This window comes from Cotesia typhae, unplaced genomic scaffold (assembly GCF_013202065.1).
Source record: "Cotesia typhae breed Kobodo isofemale line unplaced genomic scaffold, CoteBio_Ctyphae contig_26, whole genome shotgun sequence".
In the NCBI taxonomy this organism is placed as follows: Eukaryota; Metazoa; Arthropoda; class Insecta; order Hymenoptera; family Braconidae; genus Cotesia; species Cotesia typhae.
Window position 1 is genome coordinate 3,984,592 of NW_027423732.1, and position 26,106 is coordinate 4,010,697.

The following is a 26,106-nucleotide window of genomic DNA, read 5'->3' on the forward strand; positions in this document are numbered from 1 at the left end:
TGATCCGGGGTATTGATTTTGGAAGCCCCGATATGGACCCTTTTGGTACTGTTGATAATAGTTGGAGTTCTTCGAAGGTGTAATCGGAGACGGGACGGGCATACTCGCCATTGTCTCCTGTTGACGAGCGCCCATCCCGTTTAAAGGATCGTAGGCGACTCGACGTTCTCCCTTCGGGCAAAAAGGACAATTACAGACTACTGAAGGGTCCTTTTTATGTCGTAATTTGGCTTCTTCAGAATCTTCGTCGTCTTCGAAGCGAACCGCTCTTTTAGTGGGACCGTTTACTCCAGGATGATAACGATTTTGGTTAAAATTTTGAAAAGTTCTAGGTTGATAATAATTTTGATTTCTCGGTGTATATTGTAGCTTTCGTTCGGTTCCGAACGCGAAAGTGGAGCCTAAAATCTGCTGTTCTCTCTGATAATTCGGACCGTAGTAATTTTCTTCATAAGTGTCAGGGTATGGGTCTTCATAGTAGTCCGTCGGATGTACTAGTCTATGAGTGAATGTCTCTGGGACTTGTCTGTATTCGTGGTATGATAAAGTGCGAGGCAATTCGCGATAATTACCTCGGTCGTCATAGTCACGAGAAGATCTCGGCATCTGTGGATAGTGTCTGTTACCGTCTTGTCCGGTTCGTCTGTGAAATTCTACGGAGGGCGGTAAAGATTCGCCTGGTATGACTCCGTCATCTCTCATTGCGCGTCTACGGTCTGGTCTTCTGTACGCGTCATTTTCGATGGCCTTGTACATGTCGTCTAATGTTTCGGCTCTTCTCATTTTACATAGGCATCGTAAAAATTCTGGTAAGTATTCATAGAAAGTAGTGGCCGCTGTCTTTTCGAAAGTTCGTTTTACTACGGCCCTATCATCTTCGGGAGCATTAAGTTCGATACGCCAGACCATTTCGCTTAACCGAAAATAGAAATCTTCGATATTTTCAGATTCTTTTGGTGCCGCAGCAGCTAGATTTTTCTGCCACGTGGTATATGGGTCACCTCTTTTTAATTTTCTCCCTAAGATTAGTAAAATATCTTCAACGGAAGCTAGTTCTGCATGTTCGATTAGTCTTTTGGCTCGTCCATATAGTTTTTGTGCTACACGGCGAGCGAAAAAGCCCTGGTTATCAGCTGGGATGCTGGGTAACCAGTTTCTGACTATTCCGTCGAATAATTCGAAATCTTTTACTGCGGTGGGACCTTCTCCGTTAAAATATGGGAGCGCATCGTATAATTCTTTCGCGAGGGTTTGAATTTGGATGTTGAGGCTTTCCTCGTTTACAGAGGTATCAACGCGGAAGGTTCTTCTTTCCATGTTTCCAAACGGGAAATCGTTAGAGCAAGGCACGAAAAACGTTCCGGATTCGTCCTCGAATGGTTCCACGATTATTCTATGATTAAACCTATCTAAATTTAGCTACTCTGTATAAGAGATATATTTAAGGAAGGGTTACAAGGGAGGTTTTTGTTCGAGAGGAAAAAAAGATAAATTTCGATTTTATTTAATTTAAATCGGGATGTATTTTTATTCGGTTACTAGGTAAGTAGGTTAACAGCTGTAGAGTACAATAACATGAAAGAAAGATTAGTTATCGTGGTGTATGGTTACCGAGTGACGAGTACGGTAGTGTACGCAAGGAAGAGTTGATCGTTGAATTTGTAGTAAACAATATTACGTTGAAATATGAGACGATTTAAATGCCTTTAATCAAGCCACAAGAATTTTAGCTGATTTAAATAAGTAAGTCACGTGTTCGACTGACTATTCTAGGTTAGATTTAATTTTTCTTAGTTAGCGGAGAATAGTTTAAGAAAGTCGAGCAAGAGTTTAAAGGGAATTAATATGTATAATTCGGAAAGATATTAAAGGTAGAAAGGGTAAGGTTTAGGTTTTCAGATAAATCTATTAACAATGGGGATTTAGAGTTGGTCGTGTAGAATGGTTTAGGGGGGTAGCCTTGATAGGGTTTTGGATTTGTCTAAATTTTAGTATTTTTTCGTAAATTTTCGGGATTGCCTTAACGTTTTCTAGGATCTTCGGACCGCTAACCTGATTGTCGACTACCTTATTCGCGGGTTCCGTATCTTCTTCCCAATATTTAGTTTCGATGAGAGGACGGTGGTATATTCTGCCGTTAACGAAATCGGAATGTATCTTTTTCAGATGGTATCGATAGCCCGACCGTCTACTCTTTCCGACGACCTTTTAGAATTTCAAAAAAAAATATCGGTTTCAACCCAAAATAGTAAGATTATTCGAAAATTTTGAATCGCGAAATTATGATTTGGTCGATCAATGATAAGGGATTATAGCTTTCTTATATTTAATGTGAGTTAGTATTACAATTATACAAATATTAAATTTTGTTTTATACCCTTATGAGTGTGTGGTCAAGAGAAGGTGCTAAATTCAAAGTACCCTTCCCAAGAGTTTAGTGAGAGCTTCTTTCGTAAAAGAAAGTGCTGATTAAAGCACCTTTCCAGAACTAGGAAACTTCTGTGAGAGTTTTGTCAGAGGAGGTGCTAGATTCACAGCACACTTCTCTTAAAATGTAGTGTAAATGTAAGGGATAAAAAAAATTTTCAAAATTTCGAAATAATTAAAATTTAATGTTAATATTGCTAAGTTAGCAAAAAATTTCTTTATTTCTCATTACCGAATTAAAATAAATTTTTTTTTTTGACGGGAGTTGCGCTTGCAAATTCCGTTTGGTGTTAATCAACTCGGGCATATACGCGTCAGCGAATTCTTTTTGCGATATTGTATTGTCTAAAGAACAGTATATTAGTTCAAAAAAAAACGATATTACTTGAGTTCTATAACCTTTTGAAAAAGAATTCCGGACAAAGGAAATTTTTGCAAAATATAAATTTTATGAAATTTAAAATATGTCGAAATATAAGAGAAAATTTTGTAAGACACGAATTTCGTTCTATGATAAAATTGCAGTTTTACACAGAGAATATTAATTTTTTTGATTTAGATAAAATGAATAACGAACGAAAGTTGTTGGGGTCTTTTTAAAAAAAAATTTCCCCTTTTTTTTTTGTAAATTTTTACAACTATTTTTATTTGCAAAATCAGCGAAAAGAAAATATTTCTAAATTTAAATAATTTCTGCTGACCAAGAATGTTGGTGCGAGTCCGTACATGACAAGCCGCACCTCGAATAAAGAAACGTAATCGAATTCTTTATTGTAATTTTAGACTACTTGATGAAAATAATATCTATGATATAGTTAAATATTCAATAACTCCTTTGAATAAAAATAGAAATATGAAGAAAAAGCAAGTTTTATAAAATTTCGGGAGTTATTGGTTTATATAAAGTTTAAAGAAAAATTTAAAATTTGGGAATAAGACAAAAATGATGAAAAAAGGAAAAAAATTTTTAGAAAAGTTTTAAAATTTCAAAATTGAACACAATTAGGCTTGAATTTATTTAGACAGTGGAATTTAAATTGAAAATAAAAATAGAAAAGAAAATATTCAGAAATTATAAGTTTTTCTTAAACAAAAATTAAATAATTTCGTATTCGAAAATCCCACCGCTGCCACCAGTGTTCTTTATGTTATGTCCAAGGGCGTTTTTAGAGCGGTAGCGTAAACGGTGGAGGTTTGGACTAACAGTTTAAAGAATACGCAACGGAGGTTTTAATTCCGTTGTTTTAATTATTTATGTGGGACGTTTTCGAGATACGAACTTACCACGCCTTCGTTTGAGACTGACGGATTTTTATGAGACTAGATGTACTTACTCTCTGCAGGAACTTTATTGATGGTCAGATCCGTGGTTTTAGGGCAGCCGTTAGGGCCTGTTCCTTGATTGGGCCCTTTGGTTGGTTCTCGCAGCGGATGGAGTAGGATGGATTTGGGCTGCTTATATTACGGGCTTCTTATTTTATGAAATGACTTGTTGAAAACTGATTTCACTTTTATTGAGATTTATTTTTATAAACATTAAAACTTACACTTTCACAAATCGATTTTTAAGTAATTTAATTTAATGAATTTTAGTAATTTAATTGAGCTAACGTCCTCCAGTCCCCCGTAGGATAAAGTGCGCAAATTTAGCTTTTAGAGATATTTTATTTAAACTTACTGCCCGGATTCTCGCCTAAGTGCAGGGCAAATTAGAACTTTGAGATTCCGGTTCTCTAGATTTTTAATTAATAACTAATACGTGGCCTGCCGGTTAAACCGAGTCTGAACTCGTCTTAAGTGCAGCGCAAATTAAGATAAGGGACTTTTACAAGGCACGGGTCCGTCAATTAAACGCGGAAGTCGAATTAATTGCTCAAAGACGAGGCGTTGGCTGTTGATCGCCTTTTTAAATACTCGCGGTGCTGAGATTGCAGAAGTCCCCGCTAGTCAACCAGCAGTCGCGTAACTTATATTTTATTGTGGCTTTCGCGCATGGAGAAGTCTTTCATCTGCGCGGGTGATTTAAATTTAAAGAAAATTTTTGGGGTGGACATAACACTGATTTTACCTTATTTTAATTTTTTGAATATTAAAAAGAATTGACAAAAATTTACTTTTTCAAATCAATACATTAACTCAACTATTCAGTCATCAGTTAATTATTCAAATTACCGAATATTTTCAATTAATAATTTAATTCACTAAAATCCGAATTTAATCCGACTTTCAAATTTTCTCTAAATTAGTCACGAGTTCAATACTCAACATTAAAATAAATCAATTTCTAGTAGATTTTCTCAAAAATTTTAATAACGAATCTCAAACTTAATAATTCAGGTTGCTAAATCAATTCTTAAGAATTTTTCACGATGACGAAATAAAATTAACAGGATAAATTTTTTCAGAACCTAAATTTAATATAAAATTTTCCTCTTGGGATTTTCGATTAATTAATTAAATAATAAAAAATTTTTCTCAGTTAAATAAAATCTTAAATTTTGGCCACGTTCAATAAACAATTCTCAAAAAATTAATACAACAGACAATAATTAATATCTGGTAATAATTAACATTAAATAATTTAATAATTTAATTTTTTCAATTAATAATCGCATGGAATAATTAATAAAATATTTGCGCGCTCAAAACAGACGCCAATTTTTCGCTAGTGCGTGGTAACTTTTGACCTTGGGTATGAATTAACTGCGTTGTACGTTTCAACCGATGCTTGACTAATCTGCGAGAAGACAATGGAATTTTCTCCAAGAATTTCTTATTCAGTTTCATTTTATTAAATAAAATAGTTGTAAGTGAACCGATTTTCCCGATGTGCGAGATTCTGGAGTTATAGAAAGTCCTTGCCGAAGCGATCTAGGGATACGTTGGCCAGATGATGTGCTTTTACGTGATGAGTGAGATAGTGGAGTTGTAGGGACTTCTCGTTGAATCGATCTGGGAAGATGTCGAGGCTGATAAAATTCTTGCTGATAAAGCGTGGCAACTATTTCACGCTGCTATTAGTGAAAAAGCTGTTGCTTGAAGTGTAAATAAAATCATGAAGTTGAAAAGACGTTTTGGTATGGGTCTTAAAAAAGAAAAACCTATTACTAAGCGTGAGACAATTAAGAGAGAGATAACCAAGCCTAAGACAACAAAGCTCAAGACTACCAAGAAAAAAGATGTTGCTCTAAGACAGATTGTTGATGAAGCTAAAAAGCGACCTGGTGGAGTTCCAGATGAAACAGCTGTTGAAAGTGCCCACAAGGTTGTCAAGAAAGCTGGTGGGAAGAAAAACGATCGATTGCCTCGTAGTCTACCAGTACCTGCAAAAATTGGTGGAGTACTTCCATTCGTGATTCCCCTGATTGCAGGGTTATCAGCTGTGGGGACTCTGACAGGTGGAGCCGCAGGTGTCGCAAAAGCTGTAAATGATGCAAGTGCCGCCAAAAATCAATTTGCTGAAAAGAAACGTCACAACTTGAAGATAGAGGAAATAGCTGTAGGTAAAGGATTATACCTCAAACCTTACCGCAGTAATATGGGACTTTATCTGAAACCATACCCAGAGAGAGCAGGCTGCAAGAAGTCAAAAGACGAGTAGAGCTACCATATCGAGCATTGACTAACATCAATTTACTGAAGTATGCCAAGAGGCTCAAAATTCCAAATTTCCGTGGAGTTTTCATGAGAAATGATTTACCAAAATCTGGACCGAAGACAAACGAATCAGCAATAATAAATTTAGATGATAAACTTGGACTTGGAACTCACCGGGTTGCATACAAGAAGAATCATAATCAAGTAATTTGCTTTGACAGTTGTGGTAATCGTCAACCCCTACAAGATTTGATAAAATATTTTGATGTTGGTAGCGTGAAGTACAATCATGAAAGATATCAAGACTTTGATACAATCATATGTGGACATTTGTGCTTATAATTCCTGACTGAACAACTATAAATTGAAGTGAATTGGGACTGCGAGCATCAGTCATGGCAGAGTCATTCACCTTGACACTATCCGGAAACTCCTCCTTACTGGAGGCAAATTATTTTCCACCGATTGAGTTATCACCAACAAAAAATTATGTTCTTGGACTTGTTAAGCTCCTGACATTTAATTCAATACCAAATATTGATGTTAATGCTGTAACGGACTGATCGTTATCCGCTAAGAGCCCTTTTACCCGCACTCGTCTAATTATCGACAGATCACAGAGCGCTGTGATTTTAAGCTCTTGTAGGCATAATTCGAGACTCGTAAGCGAGTCCCCAAGGTAGTGGTGTCGGCGTAGTTAGAGTGGGGAGAGCAGAGGAAGAATGAAACGCACCAAGAAATTTTGGAAAGATCATTGTGACTGAACTGTCGAAACCAACACCTCGTGAAAAGTTCGAATCAGGTAATTATTTTTGATTCCCTCGATTTAAGTGGAACGAGGTGATAAAAACTTGACAAATTTAATGTCTGCTAGGCCAATATGCCAGCTTGCTTAGATTTGATTAAATTGTAACAAACTTCTAATGCCAACTTGCTGTTACAGGGAATTAATATCTGAGGAGAACAGAACGAGACGTGGTAACCTGGGACTTTGCCGCAAAATTGAGAACCTCACCCAGGACAATTGTACGCAGAGAATTTCAACAAGGAGACGCAGCAAAAACGGAATTGCTGATAAAAACTAAGGAAAGCAAAAGAACTCCAGGTACAATTATCATGTCTGATTAATTTCTCGGGTTCGCGGCGTCAGCCAGGCCTTATGTCGGCTGAAGGTCATCGCCATTTCACTTTCGGTCACAATCACGGATTTTATAAACTAAAATCAAATTTAGAATTAAGATTGTAAAAATTATAAAGCAGTTAATTAATAATACCAGGACCTATTTCAGATTATTAATTAATTTGTTTAGGAAAATTAATTTGTCTCAGTCAGGTTAATTATTATACACATAGGCCTATCAGAGTTAATAATACTAGGAACATATTTCGGGTTATTAATTTCAGATTCTCATGTCGTGTGTAAAATAATATTTATTAATAAATGTGTAAATTAATGATTTGGCTTAAGCCAGGAAAAATCGGAATTGAGTTAACCGAAATTAAAATTAATTAAGACAAAATCTAATCAACACTAAAATTAATCCATTAAAATATCTCAGTAATAAGTTTTAGTAAAAATCAGCAGAATTCAAATTAAATTAAAATCAGGAAATAAATCAATAAACAATTTGGAACAAATTTGAAGTGCGTAAAATAAAACCACAGTAAAAATTAGAATCAGATGAGAATTGTTAAAATGTTTGTTAAAATTAATTAGTCAAAAGTGAAAGATAAAATATTTGTAAAATTTAGTTTATCAGAAAAGAAATCATCAAAAGTTGTGCGACAAGGACGCAAGACCGAGATAGATAGTCAACTATTTTGTTACACGCTAAAACTGAGTATAAAACCTTCTCAAGGTCAAAACTAAGTTTTCTCGGCTTACACTGGAAATACTTTTGTCATAATTTTACATTTACAAGGGAAATAGAAATTAGCAAAATTTCACGGTTCAAAATGGATTAAATAAATAGCTGGGATTAAATGAAAATAATTTACACAATAATTAAGGTTACTCAAGGATCGAAATTAAATTAGCTGGGGCTGAAAATAAATGAATTAAAATTAATTTAATAATTTTTCGGATTGGAAAAATAAGATTAATTCAAGATACAAAGAACTCTTGGAATTAAATAATTATTGTTGTAATGTTAAGAACACGGCAGTAATTAAGTAACTAGGAAATAGGAAAAATGATAGTTAGGAATTTAGGAATGATAATTGGTAAAGAAGAGATGAAATTATTTTAGTAATGGGAAATCATTTATTGTATTGTCATTATTATGGAAATTGTTAATAGTGTAGTTGTGTGTGCGTAAAGAGTCTGCCTCAGTTTCATGGTATACTCCTCTGGCTTCGGGGTAGATCTCTTAGAGTAACATGAGGGTCCGTAGGACAGCGTGCGCTGTGTGGACAGCGTTTGTAGTAACATGAGGGTCCAACACAGTGACGTGAGGGTCAGATAGACAGAGCGAATTATAAACGTATGTGAGTTTTGTGTGAATGTGTTTATCCTGAGAATTTTTATATATTGTGATATTGGCCTTTATTTCAATTGTAAGAAAGAATGGATAAATAAATAATTTTGTAAAACGAATTTCTATGTTTAAGTTTTGATTCGTTCCAGCAATCTCTCACGATCCTGACCTATACTCCATGTTCTGGTCCAGTTTTGGATACTGAGTCCAAAAATCCAGTGGCGCCTTCAAATAAATAAAAGGGGCGACCAACGAGCAAACGACATCCCGTTTCAATGCTAATAAATTTTATATGTCATCAAAAAGATCCAAAAGAAGTACAATCAAAAGATTTTAAGAAATAACTATACCAACAGGGAGTTATGAAATCAAAGATATTAAAACCTATAAAAACAAGACATTACCAGAACTGAGTCTCACTTTAAAAGCAAACTACAATGAGTTGAAGAGTGAAATAAAATGTGATCAGCTTATAAATTTTGAACCTGAATATTCCATTGGATCATAACTTGGATTTACCAAACGTGTGCTTGAACTTAACATAGTACATAAATCTAATTTGCCGGTACAAATATTAAAAATCAACGCTCTGAGAGTCGAGTGCAATATAACTACTGGATCATACATCAATGATGAGAAGAATCACACAATCCATGAATTTTTCCCGAGAGTTCCAGCAGGATATAAAATAGTGGAAGTGCCAACAAACATCATTTACTTGTCAGTCGCCGTAGGAGCAATACACAACTTGAGGCTCCGCATTGTTGATCAGGACGGGAGAATAGCAAATTTCCATGACGAGACTATCACGATAAGACTGCATATAAAAAGTCTGTCATGGGTATCGTATATGAGACAAAGACTGGTAGTGGGTATAAAAGAATTGCAGCATGCCCCAAAATCATCAGTCATCATCGAGCTCTGAAAGTGTTAACACGTCAGAACACAAAGTTCCTCAAAAGTCTAGGACTAAAATTACGTGGAAAATTCACAAGATAAAAATAAATTTTTATTGTCTAGATTGTGTGATACCATTGCAGAAATCTTAGATATAAAAAAATCGATTACTTTTGATGAGTCTATTGCACACTGTAAAGCTCATCCACACCTGACATTCGCATTATCAACATTCAACAACAGTGATGAAATCAGGATTGCTGTTCAGCATCAAGATCTGTGCTTGTTTCCAAGCAAGAGCACATTACATTTTCATGGAAGAATGAGGAAAGCTGATAGGACTGCTGTAAGTGCTACTACGAAAATGGTCAAGATGGCTGTTTATCATATGTTTGAAGAGATACGTTATGAGCTCAATGTTGTAGAAATCGACAGATGTAAGAATGTGGGTATCACCATTATTTTGAAAGGATACGCTTTTCTGAGTCCAGGACAGCAAAATATTCTAGAAAATGCTGGTTAGATTATTAATGAAGATGACAACAAGCTGACTGATAATAGCGGTTACTTTGATGTCTCAGTACCGCTGAGTTTCATGCTTGGATTTGCTAAAGATTATCAACGAATTATCGTGAATGCCAAGCATGAATTGATACTGATCAGATCAAATACTGATCAAAATGCTTATGTTGTTACCGTTGAGAATAAAAATATTACAATTACGATTCAAAAAATTGAGTGGATTGTACCGTATATAACAATGTCTGACAAGCAAAAAATCGAGGTATCGAATTATATAACCTCTGATTCAGCTATCCCAATCAGTTTCCGGACTTAGGAATTGTATGAGTATCCACTGCTACCAGCTACCAACAAGCACATTTGGATAATCAAAACAACCAATCAGTTCGAGAAACCTCGTTTTGTCATCCTTAGATTCCAAACAGCAAGAAAGAATCAGTTAAATCCAAACGCAAGCGAGTTTGATCACTGCAGCATAAGAGACATTAAGCTATTCTTCAACTTTCAGAGTTATCCATATGGAAATTTGAACCTCAACATTGTGCATAATCAGTATGCCTTGATGTATGATATGTACACAAATTTTTAAAGTGCTTACTATGGAAAAGAAGCTGAACCACTATTGGCTAAGTAAAATTTTCTGAATAAAGCACCTCTGTATATAATCGACTGTTCCAAGCAGAACGAGTCAATCAAGCCTGGGCTTGTGGATATAAGTTTGGAGTTTGCATCGTTAGCACAGTTTCTAAATCAAACTGCTGCTTACTGTTTAATAATTCACGATCGAATTGTGGAATACAATTCCCTCAACAGCACTGTAAGAAAACTTACTTAATGGTACAGTTTGATCCCAAACCCGCCATACATTACATGTATCTGTGGGGGACTTTGCATCCAGACAAGCGAGGAACGGTCCATGGGAGTAAGCAGCAAGAGACAGAGAACGATTCTGCCGACGAATACAAGAATAAAATAAAATTATTGAACCTATGCTAATTAATAAACTTATTGTGATTAAAAATAATCAATAAACTTAATGTAATTAAAAATAGTAAATTGCGGGAAAGCATAAGTTAAATAGCAGGGAAAGTTTGTTCAGTATTAATACCGGTACCTTCCCTCAAACTTGGGTAGGTTTTCTTACAAGTAGAATTATTTGTTGGTCTTGAGAAAGACCGTTTTGGTTAAGACTACGTAGTAGTCTTGAGATGACTTGTTAGTCACACGCTCTTAAATAAAAGCAATGAATATTGAGCTCTGAAAAGAACTGTTTATTATTTAGCTCTTAAAAGAGCTGGTTGGATGATACTCGAACGTAGCTATAGTTGAGATTGACTAAGTATATCTAATATAGTCTGAGATGACTGATTAAAGACCTTCAGTTGAGGATAGACAAGCTTTGCACGCTTGCTATCCTAAATACTGCACTGTAGATGGTAAGCCTTGCTCGCTTACTGTAGATATTGGAGTACTTCGTTCTTCTTCTTCTTCGCTCGATGGTTTAAAGTGGACTGTGCTAGTAGGTCTCCTCGCTTCCTCTTTTAAAGAGTCTGGTGATTTGAGAGGGGATTGGATTATGTGAATACATTGGCTCGCTAGCTCCGACGGACTGAGTGGGGGTTTCGAAGGTAGCGGCCCAATAACAATTTAGAATAATTTCCCACTATGAATAGAATAATTTTCCACTAGCTCTCTCGTTATGGTCCGTGCTTTTGTTAGTACCATGACTTGCTCTCTAGTCATGGTCCGTGCGATTGTTGATGCCAAATGATAATTTTGGGTTTTTTTAACAAAGTTAAAACCTAAAAAATTGAGATGATATCATGAACTACGCCGTTGAAAATTGCACAACCTTGAACAGGCTCAGATCTGTTGGATGACGCCATCTACTACAGAGTTCAAAAAAATCTACTGCGTAGTTTGGATGACCAATCAAATTCCTAATTAACTAAGAAAAAATATTGGACTAACAAGACTATCGAGTAGTGGGGGGAAAATCCAGAGATCGGGCTATAAAAGGCTGAGTTGACTTTGAGAGTCATCATTCAGTCACTTCTCGTTGTCGAGAGCAGTAAGAATGGAGATCATTCTGGACGTTCAAGGATTCAGAGATCCTGATAATCGCTTCACTGTCAAGGAGTTGGCCTCAATAACATTTCAACATGATATTGATAATATTGAAGAGTTATCATACACATTATTTCAACCACCATATCACAGGAAGGTGCTACCAGCCAACTATCAATACCTGGTTAATCCGAAATTATCATGGCATCGGTTGGAACGCCGGAACAACTTCATATTACAAGCTCAAAGAAGTTCTTAATTATTTAACAAATAAAAAAAAATTATTTATGTAAAAGGTATCGAGAAAAAGTTATGGATCCAAAATGTAATTGATTGTAATAATAAAATTGTAATCGATCTTGATAATTTCAAATGTCCATCTTTAAAAAGCATGAAAATATGTAATAATCATTTTTGTAATTATCATAATTGTTTATCTGATTTATGTACTTTGGAAAATGAAAAAAATTTAAAAGATTGGTTTTTAGCAGTCAATAAATTAAAGAATAGAAATTCAATTGTGATTATTTATTTATAACCTTCAAAACTTCAAGTTAATTGATAAATACCTAATTTATGACTATTTAATAATGTTGATTTCCGTGATATAAACATGATGCAGGAACTATGCTAAGTTCGGTATAGCAGAATTAAAAATTGACTTAATACTATAAGATTAAATGAAATGCATGCTATTGATTAGAGAATTCTTTTATTTAGATAGTTCGACTATTACTATTTACATCGAGAGTAAAATTAATAAATTCAAATTTATTATATTTGCCTCCATGATAACGCATAAATAACTGATTTGATTCTGCTAAATCGCTCAGCATCTCCATGACACCATCACCTTTTAATAACACTGTTGCTCTGGCTGGTAGATAGATGTTGAATTCATCCTCAATATTTGCAACAATTCTCAATCCATACTGCGTTGTGACTTGTTTTAACCCTTTAATTTTGTACTTCCGATTAAAGTCCAACTCATTCATTTTCTTGACAGGTAGAATTCCTACTAAACAATTAACCTCATTCTACTTGGCAAGATCCATGTTTAAAAGCTGTTAAATATCATTAATTCAAAATTATTTAATTGATTAATTCAGAATCAATTAGTTTATTAATTGAAGTTAATTGATAATTAATTAATGATTACTTACACTTGATAGTAAGTGATGAACTTTTGGTATACTCGTACTTCAATGAAATTTCTAGTCACTGAGAGATGTTTCACTGAAGACGTGTACTTCGTTTCTCTGAAGTACACTCTCGACCAGCTGCTTATATAGGCAGAAAATACTGCGCAGTTAGCCCTACTCTTCTACCTCAAAACCGGTTTGATGGCGTCATCTACTACGCAGTTAGAAATAGAACAAAGAAAACTACGCAGTTACATGATCTTGAACAGGCTCTGACCTGTTTGGAGGTAGAAAGAAATCTCAACAGATGGCGTATTTTCTCGCATGTACTCCTCATACATACAGTTAGAATATATTAATCTTTTCAGAATATTAACAATGAAATGCACCTGTGATCTCAGCAACGACTATCGTGGATGTTTAAGCCCGTTATAACTGACATCATTGGAATTTTATCTATATTCAATGATGCAATAAAGCACATAGTGCATAAAGCAATCTTCTCTATAGACGTAAGAGGAAGAATTGCATTTAGAATCTGTTGATGTTGATTAGATGCAGATTTGAGATCACTTTTAAACTACAACTTATCACAGACTGAGTAAATATGTCCAAACGGCTTATAGATGAATTTAGTCTTGAACTCTTCATGAGCTTTTTTATGATGATAAAAAGTAGAATCAGGTACACGCAAATCATTTGCCTGAAAGCCTCTCGTAACGTTGTTCATATTTGGCGTCGTTTTAGTATTTGGAATGTCTCTAATACTAAAATCTGCTTCAGATAAAATTGCACCCCCCCCCCACACACACACACACACACACAGGCGTATTGACACCATCGCGGGAAGGGTCAGGGAAGATTTCTAAGGCCTCAAAACGTCGAGATCGGTTGAAAACTCGATTTTTGCAAAACGGGTTAAAAACAATAACTCTCCGATTTTTCGAAAATCTTCGATTTTTTTAGCGGGAAGTTAAAACAAAAGTATTTGAATTTCAAAATTCGAAAATTAAACTGAAACTTCATTGACAGTAATGTATCTTAATAATTTTTCGGATTTTCGAAAATTTTTTAATTTTTATACTCAGAATTCCAAAACATTTAATTTTTAAAGTCAAAATTTTAAGAATTGGAAAAAGATTTGTTTTTTTTTTTCGTCTTTCTAAATTTCATCTTTTCCATAAATTTATTCATTTACAGCTACAACCTTTCCTATGTTCAATCATTTACTCGTGAAACATAAAGATAATTATTTAGCGTGTATCGAAAAAAGAAATAAACAAAAAAATCGAATTGAAAGTACCGATGAGACGACAAAACTACGAAGAGAAGTCTTGCCTCCATTCACGAAAGCCGAACTCGATCAAGTTTGTATGGAAATGATTGCTGTTGATTTGAAATCTTTTTCTACCATAGAATATAAAGGTTTACTTAAACTACTGAAAAGATTAGCTCCTGATTACGATCCCCCTACAAGAACAACGCTGCCCTGAATTCTTGGGCCAATTTTGTATCACAAGACTAAGGAAAATTTCATGAACCAAATCATGGAAGACGTAACAAGAGGTTTAATGAGTGTATCGTTTACTGTCGATTGCTAGATATCTCGCGCTCATCATAGTTATATATATTCAACATTACATTATATACACGAAAAAAAGTCAACTGTAATAAATAATAGTCGAATTGTAATAAGTAATGATCAATTGATAAAAATTACCATTTCAAACAATACAATCGTGATTTTACTAGTTACTATGTAATATTTATTATTTAAATTCTACAATTTTTTGTTTACAAGCTAAAAATACTATTTCAAATACTAATATTCGCTATGTAAAAGTCGAAAATGTTAAAGTATAATAATTAAGAACTTTGACTTTGATATTTATAATTTCGTATGTAAAAAATGATCGTATGATATTTAAAAAATATAAACTACAGTTAGTAAATTTCTATATAAGCAACGTCAATATTTACAAAGTAAAATGGTGAATTTTAAACACAACGCTAAAGATGAAACTGTAATTATTAATGTGCTTGGACGGGTAAAATATACATTTTAAAAGTAGAATTTTTACTGTTTCAAACGTTAAATTCTCCCAGAGTGTAGGACCTTCCCCTTCTCCTCATTTGTGAAGTTAGTGCTTTTGCAGAGCATTAGCATGTACTACAGTCGAATCGCGTTATGAGTCCGGCTAGTTTGCTTTGTTTTTTAACCAGATTCACGTTAATAAGAGAGAGACACAAGGGGGGCTCATAACGCGACTCGACTGTATATTTTTTGACAATGCGCATGACTTTTTTATCACGTGTTGGACCGCGCCGACACTAACACTGCCAAGATAGCCAGAAATACGTGGTTAATAAAACTCCTGACAAAAGTATAGCGTTGCGGTTAGGTGATAGTCTCGCGTGCGTTAAGGTTACTATTCGAAACTCGGTTAGGGCAATATTTATTTGAATTTATTTTTAAGGCAAGCGTTGTAACGAATTTATATATATATATATATATATATATATATATATATATATATATATATATATTATGATGGGTTTTTCTTCACGGCACTGGCATCGACAGCACCGGGGAGTTCCACCTAAATGTTGGCTTACCTGGTTCGTAGCTTGTTGGGCGCCAGGAACTTTACGTTCCGCGGTTCGAAAGTTAGTACTTGGTCGTCGTTGGGCGGCAGGTCAACGTCGAAGAGATCCTAAATTGAATAGTGCGGGTCTAGGAATCGATTCGGAAATAGTTACCACCAGAGAAAAGAAAATGTTAACGCACAGGGACTGCTTACAAATCGATTTATTAACTCACAATGTACTAGATTGAACCAGTACGCAGGTTCGGCGATTCGCAATAACAAAAAAAAACCAATCGGAATATGATCAAAAATACAAAATACTGAGTCCACCTTTATTCGCTTAACAAACAAACTTTTGAACTAAGAAAATTAAGTGTCTTCGAGTTTATTATCTTAACAGCAATTATAAATCGATCCAATACAAAATAAATTTGATTCGTCAGCCCGTTCTTAATAACAAAATGTTTAATGCGACGGGAAATTAACCAAAAAAAATAACAAAAAAAAAAATTGTTTCGCTTTGCTGTTCGTAACAAGTTTCGAGTGTCCCAATAAGAAAAATTAACTGTCGCCGCTTTCGTCTTAACAAATCATGAAGTACAAAAAAAAATAACAAAGGAAAAAAGTTATGATAATTATTTAGCGCTTCTTCTCGTAATAGCAATTTCGAATATAAAAAAAAAAGATAACTAAAATACCAAAAAAAAAATGTCTTCGCTTCCGGTCGTAACAAACAAATTATTAATTAAAAAAAAATGTTAACAACTAAAATTGTAACTGTGTCGTATTTCTTCCTAGCAACAAATTTCGAATTTATCAATAGCATCGATTTGTGGTATATTGGTTATCGATGTCACAATCGATCGATCATTTATCATTTGCGGCGGGTAAATGAACCGTCGGTAACTGTGATTACCCGTCGGGCAATACGCGGGACAAAGCTCGAGGTATAGTTTCTAATTGCTCGCTTAGATGGCCCCTGAGTCGAACCAAATTTGTGCGGCAGATAATATCAAACTGATACCAAATAAAGTGACACTGTACACAATATTCCTTTACCACGTATTACAATCTTTTGGCCACCGGATACCTGGCTGACGTCACCCCGAAGCCGGAATTCAACAACGCAATTGCTGAATTTCGGTACAATTCTTAATTTCTGAATAAATAAAAAAAAATCGTAATTATTTGACCGTTCAATAGTAAAAAAAAATTCGATAATTAATTATAAATTATAATTCGGACAGGTAATAGACCTATCCGAACTCGACTTAGTCGCGGGCCGCGGTGAAGTCACCCAGGTGCATTAACAAACTGCAACCGCACTTACCCCGTTCAGTCGACTCTCCAGGGAGATGTGAAATTCCTTGCAGCAGGTGTCGGCGGTACTGACGGCGGCAGAGGCTCTCGGCGATGGCGTCACGGAATTTTTGTTGTCGGAATGACCAAAATTTTTTTTCGAATTCTTGACTGTCTGGCAGTTGACAATTACAGCAATTTACGGGAGAAATTCTAGTACAACTGGATCGACACTCAAAATAACAAATGCTCAACAAAATAAGTAAATTCACCACGTAAGCGGCTGAATTTTCGTAATAATAATTCATATTCGTTTTAACTTTATTTCGTAGCGTAACAACAAAAAAATTATCAGCGGTTCAACAGTGGCTTTTTCGGTGTCCCGCTCAGAATTCCTGGCTTTTCCGTTTTCCAACAACATGTGGTGTTTTCGCTAGCGCAGCTACAAAGCTGTGCGTCTAATCAGCCGTTGTTGGATAAATTTCCATAGTCGATGGTTGGTCGATTCCCAATTTAGTGCTCCATTCGGCGTTCAGGTGGAGCCCTGGTGTGCTCTCGTTGCTTCCTCGTACTGTTATTCGTCCATTCCGATTCCGGGTTTCCCTCGTTGCTCGTTGTCACTCCCAGATGTCTCCCTGGTCGTTGATGGTAAACTGAACTGCGGGTTCGCCCGGTCGCTTTTGTCATTCGCTCTCTCCCTCACACACATTCTTAACTACATAGTAAATTTTTTCGGACGCATCCATCCATACTAAATTTGATCAGTTGGCGCGGTTCGGCTTACTTTATTTACCTCGAGCTTCGTATTCTGACCGGAACCCACTTAGGGCGATACAGGCGCGTCGAATCTCAGCATTCCGTCAGCCTGGCCAACACTATAGACTAATTAATGCTAAAAAAAAATAATCTCTATAATGAAATTTAGTGGGAAAAATTTCCCATGTCACAATATATATATATATATATATATATATATATATATATATATATATATATATATATATATATATATATATATATATATATATATATATATATATATATATATATATATATATATATATATATATATTATTATTAGTTTATCGCTAAACTAAAATATTCGCTAAACATAATATTACCTTTAATTTTAACTGGAATGAGCTCAGCGGGCTCCAGGATTCGGTAAGGTTAGGTTTTTTTCTGGTTCACAATTAGACCCTCAGATTATTTTTTTTCTAAAATTGAAATGAATAACTGTAATTTATTGATCGTGGTACAATGTTGCCTGTAATAATAAGGTGTGCGATGTGTGTTATATTTTCTATTCTTCAATAATTGTCACACAAGTCGAAATCGATTCACGGTTTAAATAACGGTCCCAAAGGGACGGCCTTGACTGGTTGAAGTTTTCGACTTGTTCCACAAGTCGAAATCGAATAGCGATTCCAAAGGGGTGGCCTTGACTGGAGATTTCGATTTATTTTATAAGTCGTAATCAAATAACGGCATGTATAAATTTCTAATTTATTTTCCTTGGTTCCTTTAGGTAGTTCTGAGTGCCTTGTTACTCAGCTGCTAGCTCGAGGAAGTGTGTCTTGGGGCTCCGCGACACGCGCTTATATAGGGCGATTCTCGATTCTTACTGGTCCATTGCGCGTGGTGGGGAATTAACTCCTTTATTGGCCCGCGAGCTCCTTCTTCCCCTTCCATGGTCTTGGCTTGCGCGCAACTTGGCGGCGCATCGCGGTTTCCGAGGAGCTAACTTGGTTTGCGCGCAATTTTGCGGCACATCACGGTTTTCGCTCCGCCAACTTGGCGGTAACCGTCAAGTACTTAACGGTTACTGGCGTCTTGGCTTAACGGTAACTGTCAAGTATGGTGTTTGGCGGTGGCGCTTTTACTTGACGATAACCGTCAAGTAAATGGCGCATGTATAAAAAATTTTTTTCTTCATATGTGTATATATATATATATATATATATATATATATATATATATACATTTTTTTTTTTTTCTTTTCATTACAGCGTAAATCTACTTCACAATCAATAAATGCGAAGGTGATTGAAATCTTATCCTCCTTCCAGCTCCTCTAAGAAACTTCGAAAATGAAAAATGTAAAAAAAAAAACAATATTAATTAAACAAAAAAAAAGGAAAATAAAAAAAAGAAACTAAATACAAAAAAATTTTTTATTTATAGTTTTTTTTATTGTTACTTTTTTTGTTAATCCCGATAGCAAATTTAATAAATTATATCCGAAAATAATATTTAAAACAATAAAATTTAAATAGTCAGCGTTGTTATTTACTATTCATTATTGTTAAAAATTACTTGGCGTGATATTATAAAATACATATTAAAATGGCGATTTTTACTGTTTGAAACTGTAATTTATTAAGATGAAAGAGTCGTTATTTACTATAGTGACCGCTATTAATCACTTATTTTGGATATTAAATTATAAATTGTGACTTTCATACTTTCTACATTTAGATTTGTAATATTTACATTTTCGCCACCCCGATGTCCGCTGTACAGTTTGAAACTGTAAAAATAACCGCAATCCGAGTGAGATTTACAGTTTACTTTTTTCCGTTTACCATTGCTGCTTAGCCGTTACTTGTCTATTCCTGCAACTTCTGTTGAAAGTGAGAGGTTGTTTTTATCTGCAGGTGACATAGTTACTCATAAGAGAACTCCTTTGTCTTCGGAGTCTGTATCATCCTTAATTTTCTTGCATCAAAATTCATCATATATTATTAATCTTAGATTAAAAAAAATTGAGCGATTATTCATTATAATTTAATGTAAATAAAACAATATAAATAGTTTTGGGACAAATACTCCTCTTCGTTGGCTTATTTATTAATTATTTGGTGAAAATTATGATTACTCGCATTATTCGAATTATTCAAGCTATTCGAATTATTCGAATTATTCGAATCATTTAAACTATTCGAATATTTGATTCATATTCGAGGCGAATAATTCGTAAATTCGAATATTCGCACACTCCTCAATTTTGAATTACTTCTTTTACCACTATTTGGTGTCTACTTACCAAATCTACCACATATCATCTCAGTTATTTCTAACATTAATCATTAATAACTTAGTTGTCAATTTCTTTGACTTATGAGATAAAAAATAATCCATGAGTGAATGAGTGTTGCATTGAGATCCTTATGTCATGTGTTAAACCCTATCGACTCTGTAGTTATCAAATATCATTAATTGTTTATCTATAAGACAGTTGAGAAGAGTATGGATTAAAGAGTACTGTGAATTTTTCGTGGAACGGCAAAAAAGACGTGTTAAAATAGGATATTGATAGTACTACGGGTTATATTTTGACGTAAATTATTTTTTATTCCTATAAGCCGGACATTGGCTTTATGCATAAATTACTTACATTGTCGATTTCACGAAATCACTCCGATAAATATTTGTTCTTTATGTTAAAGGTAGTGTTATTATTGTGTCGATTAAGGCCGCAATATCCCTTTCATCCAACGAGAAAATCAACACCAACTTTGATGGGCATGGTTGGATTAGCGATCGCTCTACCACCTCCAAGTGTTCATGAAATAAGACTAGAAGCGGATATGTTTGTGACGAGAATAAATTTTGATTTCCGGATAGCTCATTGTGAACCTAAGTAAGTATTTCCTATCTGATAGATCTTACATGCATGCTGCAATAAACGTATTTCAAAAGTTAAAACAAACTCATTCTAATAATACATCAGCACTCGAACTTGTTGGTTGATATATTGGTTATTTGAAAAATTTAAAAATCTAGTTGAAAACTTTATTCTTACAAAATTTAAGGTAGAAATTTCTAATCAAAATTATCGTCAAATTAGCTACAATAGTAAAAATAATGAATTATTTTAATTATTCGAAGAAAGAAACACTAACAATATTAATAATAATGATTAATCAATCAATGAAAAGTAGATAATGAATTTATCAGGCATTAACATCCCAACAGATATAGAATAAATGTCACAATATGATCTAAATATAATTTAGAAACTGGTATAAGCAATTTGAATCAATTGATTCTATTTCAATTTTTATAACTAAATTATATTCAATTGATGAAAAATTAAGAAAGGACGCAAGGAATAAATTTTTTATTGGTTTAACTAATGTAAGAGCTGATGAAGGTGGTATCAAAGTAATTCTAAACAGAAATAATTATATGAAAAATACAGAAAAGATGTTAAATAATGCTACAACTAATGAAAAAATTATAAATGTTTAGGATTTTGAAAGAAAAATATAAGACAGAAACAATAATTTGGTATCAAATTGGTTTAAACAAAATTATATGGATCGAGATAATAAATTAAAATAATTAATAAGTTCCTGAACGTAAGATCAATTTCACTTAATTAACTTTCGCCGAAGTAAAATTAATCACACCAATTAATTTCAATAATAAATCTTAAATTATTAATTTCTATATGCACTTTAAATTTAAGTCAAATTCTATAAATAATTATTCCATTGGTTAAATCAATCCTCATTATAACGCGTTGTAACAATTTATATATTCGCCATATAAAATTTTGTAACTTTAACATCATTAAATGTAAAATATAATAATAATAATAATCTACTTTTTATTTGTATATGTGGGCATATTTTGACAAGGCTGACTCGATGGCAGCCGTCGCTCAGCCGTCTTCGATGAGTACACTGTACTCATTGGACCCCAGCGCATCCGTCTCACAACATTATTCAAATTTCTTTCCTGCGTTCGAATTTTTTTTCTTTCCTGCATTTAAATTGTCATAATCACATATCTGTTCTCACTTTCAAATTCTTGCACTTAGCTTTCTTTATTTCCTGCATTCAAATTGTTATAATCACATATCTGTTCTCACTTTCAAGTTCTTGGACATATCTTTCGTTTATTCTCCATGCAGCTGTGGACCGACTTGTGCTTTTTGTACTGCATTTACCCTATTTCCTCACCCCTTTCAATCGGTTGTTGGAATAGTGGCGATGGGGAAACCACAGAGAAAACCCATGCCAGTACAGATCAGCGACCCCCGACGGTTGGTGTTGGAACTATTCTAACAACCGTCGGGGCTCGAACCCTCGCCTCACGGTATAATGTGCGACCGAACTACCAGGATAATAACTTAGTCCGCTCGGCCATCATGCCGCTTAATGTAAAATATAATTTAGTCGCAAAAAGTCGACAAACCTTGTCGTTCTCCAAATAAACGCTTAAATATTCGTTAGTCTATTTGTTATGTCCTTAGGTACTCGGTTGCCTATGCCTCTCAAATCTCGGCTGACGCTCGTAAGAAATTCCGTGAGAAAACACTTGTTGGTTTTTTTCAAGTGTAAAAATTAGTTATTTGTTTTATCCTACTTGATTGGTTATTCAAACGAATACAATAAAGAAAACTATTTCCGATGATAAATAATGAAATCAATTAATTCGTGTTGATTAAAATTCTCAACTACGAACACAAAATGATTTTTCACCTCAAGGCCGACTGAATGATTCTCAGGTATAAATTCTCATGAAAATCATTAAGTAAAAACTAACGAACATTATAAATTATTGTCAAATAAATAGCGGCATTTTTTCTATTGTTTGAAAAGATTATCTTTATTTTTCCTTTATACAATCTTGGTTACTTAAGCATAAAAATACATAAAAAACCTTAATCTTCTACTCTTAAATTAAAGATAATTAACAACTGGCTAGTACTTGCTAGATTTCGTTGTTTATATAAATTGTTTTATAGCTAAAACTAAAACATTTTGATATGTCTTTGTTGTTTTGATTTAACACTTAATATCGTCTACCTATCGACTATCTAACAACTATTTATCTATCATCAAATTATCAATTATCTATCAATCAATGATTAGTCTAAAAAATATTAATAAAAGTGTGTAATTTTACATTATTAATTAGAATTTATCAATAAATCATTAACAGTAAAAATTACTCCTGTGTTTTCAAAATCAACAATTCAATTGAAATATCCTCACTCCAGTAAATTGTAGTTAGGAATTCAACAGGATGTAACAGTCGTAAAATTCTAACATCCATGTGGTCCGATAAATAATTAGACAAATTAAAATTAATGAATAATTAAGAAATTAAGCAAAGGACGCCACCAAGATCCTATAGCGCGGTTCTTGGAACCGGAAAAACAGAGAGATCATCTACAGGATAGAAATAACAGAGGATGGCTGTTAAATTACCAAACAATTGATTAAAACAATTGATCAACATTTATTTACAATAAAATGTCTCTGACACACTCACATTATAACTTGACTTAATAATTTCTCCTAACTAACAATCTGTAATATATTCCTCTAGAAAAGAGATGCTTAGACGAAGTGATGCACTGAAGGGGCCAGGTACTAGGAGAATATCGAGGGTAGACTGTGCAGTGTTTGTCATTTGAAAGAGGAGACGTAGGAGCATGTTTGGGAGGTGTGTTCTGGGCTAGGGGAAGAAAGGGGGTGGCAGGAAATGATATCAGAGGTACTGGGTGACGAAGGACAAGGAGAAACTTGGCTGACAGGAATCAAGATGATATGGGGGTATATGGAGAGAGTGTTATGTTAGTCTTGGGTAATAAAATGCAACGGAAGCGAAGACTCTTTTCGAGTATGTGTGCAGTAGATGTATGGCGATATGGGTTGAGTGTGACAGCGGGATTCTTTTGCTTTAATAGCTTTCTTTTTCCCGCTAGTATGATAATTTGAATTTAGTTGTTCTTTCTTCCGTTTTTTGTATTGCCATTGTAAGCTGCGAGGATAAATTCAGAATAGTTTATAGGTTTATATAGAATAAAGACGTGATAATTAATGGGGAAAGTCCATGTGAAATTAAAAAAAAAATTAATTTTTTTTTCGGTAGTCTGAAAATATAGTATATTGAGCATGTACTGACGTGAGAAAGAATAAATCTCGAAGATTGACGAACTTCTAGCTAAGATAATGGAGCAGGCTGAGGTAGTCGGAGAGCTCTAGGTAAAAGGTTCCTGTCCATTATAATATAAAATATTTAAGTTTTTAAATTGTTGTCATCTGTCCAAGTAGTCAAAAAATAATAAATTCAGGACTTTTCATCAACAACAAATTTGGAATCAATCGGTAAGTAACGAAAACTGGTCATTTTCATATACTAAAACTTTAAATGCGATCATCTCAAAACTCCATTTTTAAAAACTGTTTGTATTGTAACATAAAAAGTTATAGACCGATTTGTCTAAAATTTAGTAAAGCCGTTCTCTACATTATTATTGGAAGTGTAGATCTAAAATTTCAAATATTTCACGTTGATCAAATAATTTCTTGGGTCAAAATACCAACAAAATAGCCCCAAACTCTGACTTTTTTTTTCAAAGGCTTATTTTTATATTGAATTTTATATTTTTTTTCTAATTTCATAGTCTTATCCTTTCCATTACTATGTCCTTAAAAAACACTTTAAGTTTTTTCATTCCGATTAATAGTTGATGAGTGATAGAGCACTTATAAATAGAGCAGTGTGGGACCTCACGTCAGAGGAAGCAGACAAAAAATTATCATGAGTCGCCATATTAAAATGAAACAAATTACGTTTGTACCCTAGAAAGGTTCAATGAAGTTGTGTTAAAGTTTAAGAACGATGAAATTATTCTATCATCTTTAAATGTATTCAATAAAAATAACCGATTTTGAGGCTTCCACATGGACTTCCCCCTCGAGCAATTAGTTTAAAAATTAGATTTAAGCACAATTCGTAAGCGGAACAAAGGTCTGCTGTTAGCACCACTATAAAATGGACAAACAAATGATTATTATCATTACTATTATTTTCCACCTAAGATATATGAACCTGTTACCTTCAGCAGACGATTTTCTTTTGTGTGAGTTTCTCTAGCCGAAGTATTGCTGTCCTTTACAACTCACCGCGTTGCTGCCAAGTTTGATTCCAGGAACAAATTCCAATCGTTGAAGCCTTCCAATAATTTTTTAAATTAAGACAAGATTAGTATTGACTCTTTTAATTATTTGACTAGCTTCTACCCGCGGCTTTGCTCGCGTTAAAGCTCTTAGATAATTATCAAAGATCATTACATTCCAATTGAACTGAATCAATGTGATTCTATTTATTTGAGAAGCAATTTTTTTGTCTTTCGTAAAAAATTTTTTTTTTTTTTCATAAAAAAATCTTATGTTACTTCTAATACCTCCAAAAATATGTGTACAAAGTTTCATAATGATCGGTTAAGTAGTTTGTAACAGTTTTGCCTTCTGTCCAATTAACCCCTAATTAATTAATTAAACTGAAAATGAACAACAACCACAATAATTAATAGGGCGTCACCAGGTTATTATCACGGTTCCTGGAACCGGTCTAGAGCTGAGAGCTTAGCCTAGGGTAAGAGAGTGTGGAGGAAGGTGCTGTTAAATGATAAATAATTAATTAACAATATGGCCAATGTTTATTAACAATGACAAATTTAACAAATTTAATCACGCACACACTCACACTGTAACAACTTAACAATGATCTTAATTTTACTGATTACAAACTCAACTGAACTAACGTAATTAACGACACAACCAATAACTTACTAATCACCTTGCATAGCGACTAATCGTATGCAAGATATCGTTAACGCGGCAATAAATCGTTTCATAATATAAATTAACTCAAGTAAGATAATTCCAACATAAAATTCAATCATTTCCGTCGTAAAAATATTCAATCATAAAAATCGACAAATGTCGAAGAGAAGACACTTGTCGGTTTTTCTCAAGTGTGAAAATTAATCGTTAGTTTTACCGAACTAATTGATTATAAAATTTAACTTAATTAATAAAACAAATTTCGGATGTTAATTGAATTAATTTGATTAATTTTTGGTTAAGTGAAATTTCTCACTACGAATGTTATAATTGATTTTACATCTCAAGATGGATTGAATGGCTCTCGGGTATAAATCTCCATGAAAATCACTCAGTTTGAACTAACGAATATTATTGAATCTTGATTAAATAAATAATACTCATTATCGATTAAACAATCAAGTTAATAAATTAAAAAGGAGAAGTAAACCGAGTATTA

General features: G+C 33.9%; 1 protein-coding gene across 1 annotated transcript in view; it reads left to right on the plus strand.

Annotated features, from left to right (window-relative positions):
• Window positions 1-26,106, plus strand: part of LOC141525298 (protein trachealess-like) — a 379,682-nt gene that overhangs the window by 266,729 nt on the left and 86,847 nt on the right. Inside the window, exon 7 of the mRNA XM_074239724.1 lies at window positions 20,466-20,659. Coding sequence (XP_074095825.1) covers window positions 20,466-20,659 — 194 coding nt within the window. The remainder of the gene's footprint in view (window positions 1-20,465; window positions 20,660-26,106) is intronic.